General features: G+C 41.5%; 1 protein-coding gene across 1 annotated transcript in view; it reads left to right on the top strand.

Moving 5' to 3' along the window:
• Tspan13 (tetraspanin 13) overlaps positions 1-6,023 on the top strand; it is a 28,664-nt gene extending 22,641 nt beyond the window's left edge. Inside the window, exons 5-6 of the mRNA XM_006983938.4 lie at positions 847-960; positions 4,969-6,023. Of these exons, the coding sequence (XP_006984000.1) occupies positions 847-960; positions 4,969-5,043 (189 nt within the window). The 3' untranslated portion in view covers positions 5,044-6,023. The remainder of the gene's footprint in view (positions 1-846; positions 961-4,968) is intronic.
• The last annotated feature ends 202 nt before the right edge of the window (positions 6,024-6,225 follow it).

A 6,225-nucleotide genomic window follows, 5' to 3' on the forward strand; every position in this document is an offset into this window, starting at 1 on the left:
TGAAATGAGGTGTCTGTGGAGACTGGCATTCACTTGAGGCTTGGTGTGTGTCCTCCCTCTTGCTCAGTGGTTGTTTGTGGACTCACTTTTCTTTTAGGCTTGTCCTGATGGCTTGGTGGCTGTCAGCGGTGTCTTAGTCACCATTAGTTTTATTGCTGTGAAGAGACGCCATGATTAAGACAGTTTTACTAGAGAAAGCATTTAGTTGGGGGCTTGCTTACAGTTTCAGAGGTTTATTCCACTTGTCATCTTGGAGGGGAACAGTGTGGTCTGCAGACATGGTGCTGGAAAAGTACTTGAGAGTTACATTCCAATCTGCAGGCAGGGTATATATATATATGTGTGTGTGTGTGTGTGTGTGTGTGTGTGTGTGTGTGTGTGTGTGTATGTATGTGTGTATGTATGTATGTGTGTGTACATATATTTAGAGAGATAACTGGGCTTAGTGTGGGCTTTTGAAACCTGAAAATCCAACCCCCAGTGATACACTTTCTCCAACAAGGCCACACCTGATCCTTGTAATCCTTTCAAACTGTTCCATTCCCTGGTAACCAACCATTCAAATAGAGGAGCTTATGGGGTACATACTTAGGTATCTTACAGTGCATGTAAGTAAGCATGAGAATCTCTCTGGTCTGGTAGAATGGAGTCTTACACAATGCAATCTAGACATCTACCCATCATATTTATAGTTCCTAGAAAGGGATGGATCCTACAGAGCATATGACCATCTTGGAAATTTACACACAATTTAAAATCCATACTCTAATTGGATGTAGTTTTTATATGTGTATTTTTTTAATCAATGTACTCTGAAGTAACAAGTCTTTTCTTTTATCCATACAGACCTGTGCTAAAGTTGGACATAAGTGCTTACCATGCTCCCCCATAATCGGAGCATATGCTGGAGATGTTTTGAGATTTGTTGGTGGCATCGGCCTCTTCTTCAGTTTTACAGAGGTTTGTCCTCTCCCTTTGTGGTGGGGAGTTTTGTTTTTTTGTCTAGAGGACAGAGCATTGCACTTCGGCAGAATACCTAACACCCAAAAGCTCCTTTCCCTGAGGTCACTACACAGGAAGCTAGGAACAGCCTAGTTTGGAATCAGACATCTGGCAAATCTTGTATAAACTTTATGATGGAGTACCATTCTTGATCTGTTTGTCCTGTGTTAATTGTAATAAATGAAAAGAGATTGAGGGAGTTAGCTCTGAGCTTTCTTCTCTTTCTAGATTTACACAATAAGTTATAGTTTGATTTCTTCATAAGTAGAACATTTATATTACTTAATATATGCTAATATATAATACTATAATACACACATTTGCTTTTAAGAATTGCCCTTATTGCTGTGCGGTGGTGGGACATACTTTTAATCCCAGCACTCTGGAGGCAGAGGCAGGTGGATCTCAGAGTTCAAGGCCAGCCTGGTCTACAGAGCAAGTTCCAGGACAGCCAGGGCTACACAGAAAAACCGTCTCTGAAAAAAAAAAAAAAATTGCCCCTGTAGCTGAAGAAAACTGAGAGTGGGAGAAGTGGGTGATCTTTCCCAGAGAAGAGCTCACTAACTGGTTATCCAGTACCAAATGGTCAACCCTGAAAACATACATAGAATGACATATATGGACTGAGAAGATTATGTTTAGGAATAGGCGTATATATTTATGCATGTAATAACAATGAAAGAAGAGGCCATGGATCTAAAGGAGATTGAGGAGGGGTACATGGAAGAGTTTGGAGAGAAGAAAGAAAGGGAGAAATGTAATTATATTGTAATCTCGAAAATAAAAAATATAAAAATTGTATTACTTTCAACTTTAAAAAAATTTGCCTGACACAGAAGGGATAGAAAGCGGTGGAAAGGGGACCTTCGGCGGCCCTGCCGAGGTGAGCCGCTGAGAAACTGCACAAGGAACGGGTCTAATGCGAGCAACGGGGGGAGGGGAAGGGGAAGAGCAGCAGGCCGTCTCGAGTGGGGACATGAGAGGCAGCCAGGCAGAGTGGGGACATGAGAGGCAGCCAGGCAGAGTGGGGACATGAGAGGCAGCCAGGCAGCCAGACAGAACAGGCAAGAGACGAGCGAGAGAGACGTGGCGGAGGACCACCTGGGACGGTGGAAATGCGCCGCTCCTGGGGTGCCTGGCGGCAGGTGATGTGACTGCCATCGCCAAGGACAGGCAGGCTGGTGGGAATGAACAGAAACACCCCCTTTTCCTCTGCTACTGCCTTTCTAAAACCTGTAGGTAGCTACTGTCATTATTTGTATATGTTTATATTACATTAATGTATTTGAACTAATTAGCAAACTTTTATCTATTAGTAAACAGGACCAGAATGCTAATTCTGTGTTTAAACTCTCAATATCTGTGAACATTTCTTGATGCTTCTGAGTGGGTAATATGTATCAAGAAAAAAATTCTTGTTTTTGAGGCAGGGTCTTCCTATATAGCCCCTGCTGGTCTTAAATTCTCTTTGTCTCAGCCTCCTGGGTGCTAGTATTATAGGCATGAGTCACCATGACAGTTTTAAAATTCGCTTTTAACTAAAAAAATTACATATGTAGTATTTTATTTCATGGAAATAACTATATAACAACATAAAATGAATACACAAAGCTATTTATAAGCAACTTTTAAAGGTTTATTTTTAATTATGTGCATGAATGTGTGCCTATGTGTAGGTATATGCACTTGAGTGTGGATGTCACTGGAGGCAGAAGAGGGTGTCAGATCCTCTGCATCTGGAGGTATAGATGGTTGTGAGCCACTAGACGTGGGAACTAACTCCAGGCTTCTGTAAGAGGAGCATGTGCTCTCTTTTAACTGCTGAGCAGTTTCTCTGGCCCTCAAGCCATTTATTTTCCTGATAAATCTTTGGGCCCCTTTTGCTTCCTATCAATATGCTGGATCAGTTGAGATCCATGGCACAGAGCAGAAGCTGAAGTGACCGGGCTGGAAACTGAGTGCGTCTACTTCCTCCTTGTGTGTCCTGGGGCAAGTTATTTAATCTTGCTCTAAAGAGAATAACAACCGTAGTAGCCACCTCTGGTGTGAAGCCTAAAGGAGCCAGTGCATATAAAATTTGGAATGCTTTGAGCGTTTCTTGGTGCAAAAGGGTAGCTAGTGTTTTGCAGCCATTGGTAAATTATTAGTATATGTCATAGCCCTATTAGAAAAAGACAATGTGTCATTATTATTGAAACCTCAGATGTCCACATCACACTTCGGTTTTAAATAGCGAACAGAAGACTATGAATCAAATAATTATTTTAATGAAGTTTGTGTGTGTAGCTAGAGAAGCCCAGTCGGCTATTTATAAGAGCAGCAGACATCCTTATGAAGTTGCAAACATTCTGTGTTTTGTATGGTTAGAATTTAGCCATAAGTGGGATTACTTAGTCTGTTGACCGTTTAATTTTCTTTTTAAAAAATTACATGTATTTGGTGTGTGTGTTGGGGGCGACATGCATTGCCACAGTGGGTGTGTCAGGATCATTTAGTTTCTGAAGATTGAACTCAGGGCATCAGGCTTCGGGAGAAGTCCCTCCACCTTCTAAGCCATCCACCCCATCTCTTAAAAAAAGTTCAATTCATTTATTAATTATTTTATTTATTTTTGTTTTTTTGAGACAGGGTTTCTCTGTGTAGCCCTGTGTTCCCTGGAACTTGCTCTGTAGACCAGTCTGGCCTCGAACTCAGAGATGCTCCTGCCTCTGCCTCCTAAGTGCTGGGATTAAAAGTGTGCACCATCACTATTGCCCAGCTTACATTTATTTAATTATCTGGGTGTGGGTGCACTTGTGCCAAGATGCATGTGTAAAGATCAGGGGACAACTTTTGGGAGTCTGTTCTTTCTCTTTACCATGTGGGTCTTGGCAGTCAAAGCCAAGGGCCTCAGTTCATGAGGCTTTGTAGCAAATGCCTTTACCTACTGCACCATCTTGTCAACCCAACCACTTAATTTCCTTTTAATATGTAAATATTTACACAGTTGACTCCTGTATGTGGAATGTTGTTTCCATGCACCCTGCTTTCCTCTTGGGGTGCATTTCTAGTTATAAAATATGACATAGTATGGGAATAGTCAAGAAATTTTGAAAAGCTGGGCTTGGTGGTGCGTACCTTTAATCATAGCACTTGGGAAGCAGAGGCAGGTGGATCTCTCTGAGTTCCAGGCTAGCCTGGACTATATATATAGTGAGAGCCTGTCCAAATAAGCAATGAATGAAATTTTGTATTGGTAAATCGTCTTCTGAGAAGAATCTATCAACTTTTGATTTAATAACTGACTCCAAATATTCTTGTTATTAGAAATACTTGACAGGGCTGGTGAGATGGCTCAGGGGTTAGTAATGCTTGCTGCTTAGGGCAGTTATCGTGGAGATGACCAGGTCAGGTGGTTCCCAGTCACTGTCACTCGGGCTCCAGGGGGCTTCAGTACCTCTAGACTCCGGGAGGCACGCCTGCACATACACACATGCACATAATTAAGAACAATACAAATAAATGCAAAAAACATGCAGAGTTCACGTTTGGCTGTTGATCAAAATGGAAAAGTCAAGCTTGCTGTCCCAGCTTCAAACCCAGCTGCCCGTGTGGACCCCGCAGTGCCTCTGGCTTCCTGCCCTGTCCTCACCTTGTCTCTGTTCCCTCACTTGCTCCACCTCAGCTCTCCTCCTCAGGACCACAGTGACTGCACCATTGAGCCCACCTGAAGACCTCTCCCTAGCATAATCACACCACCCAAGGGCCATTGATCTCAGAAAGTAATGCTCGCAGGTTCCGGGCAGCACGCAGTCTACCACAGTGTTCATATTTCAGTGTATTAGGGCCTGCCCTTCAATTTGCCTCATGTGTCCCCTCTTTGAACAACAACAACAAAAAAAAAACCAAGCAAAAGCAACTCAGAAGTTTCAGTTATTCTGTTGATGAAATCTACACAACACTTGATTTTTCTTGTTTTAATTCCAGATCCTGGGTGTTTGGCTGACCTACAGATACAGAAACCAGAAAGACCCTCGCGCCAACCCGAGTGCTTTCCTCTGAGGAGAAAACAAGGAAAAGTTTTCCCATGTTGATCTTGCTCACTTTCCTCTCTCTTAAACTAATTTGTTCATTTGACAGAGGAAACAGTATCTGAAAACTATATTATCAACAGTGGAACTAAATATTTTCACTCTTACGTTTCTCTAAATGTGTTTTGTTGATGTTGCTGTAAAAGCAGTTGAAATTCATGGTGTTTCCTGAGCTTCAGTAGTCCGTGTGATCTGCTGTTCTTGGTGTCTGGCACTGCCCACTGTGGCCTTTCTTAGCCTTTTTACCTGCTGTAAAACTGTATGGTGCCCCGCTGGGGGAATGATATTGTGACCCCGAATCTCCATCTCACCAGGATGATTGTACAGAGCTTGGGCTGTGGGGGCGGCTCCCAGTGAAGACCGTGGAAGTGTATGAAGGCAGGAAGGAGGAGAGTCTGCTGTATTCAGTTCATTAGGGGAAATCTGAGTTTTCTACACCTTTTTTCTTTTTAGGAAAGCTTCACTATAGTAAAAAGTGTTAACATAGAAGTAGTCATTTAGTTCTAGTAGTCTGTCACGATTATACCTGTGTATTCTAGAAATAGCTGTGTCTTTAGGAAACTAAAGTTTGGTTTTTGACATTTATAGTCAAGGGCAAAGGAGGTGCCATTTGGGAAATGTTCTGGTGTGTAACAGTTATCTTCAGTTTCGGAATGGGATGAGTTTGAGGAAGATAGTGTATATCTACATAATCTGACAGTCTTTTTTTTTTTTTAATAATTTGAAGTTCAAAATACTGTATATTGGTAAGCAACTTGCAATCAATATGTGGCTTATGTAACAAAAAGATATTTCATCATCTTAAAAAATAACTTTATTGATATTTCTTGGTATTGTGACAGCAAGTTGTCAAATCCAAACATATTTAAATGTGCTGCCTCTCATAAATTGAGAGAGAAATGCTGTTTGTGGCTCTGTATGTTACATTAAAAATTAAAAGCTGGAAACCTTTCTTTGTGTATGGATGTTTGAATCAAAAGGAGGTACTGGGAGTATTGATAAACTGAGGTAAGTCAGCGTCTTTACTTCTGCTTTGATGGCCTTCTGTTGTACATCAAAATAGTGTTTAAACAAGGCTTGGAAATAAATTCCCAGCAATGACGTCTATTAGTACTTATCCTCAAATCCTTTCTTAGGTTAAAAAATAAAATCG

Source organism: Peromyscus maniculatus, chromosome 14 (assembly GCF_049852395.1).
Source record: "Peromyscus maniculatus bairdii isolate BWxNUB_F1_BW_parent chromosome 14, HU_Pman_BW_mat_3.1, whole genome shotgun sequence".
NCBI classification, from domain to species: domain Eukaryota; kingdom Metazoa; phylum Chordata; class Mammalia; order Rodentia; family Cricetidae; genus Peromyscus; species Peromyscus maniculatus.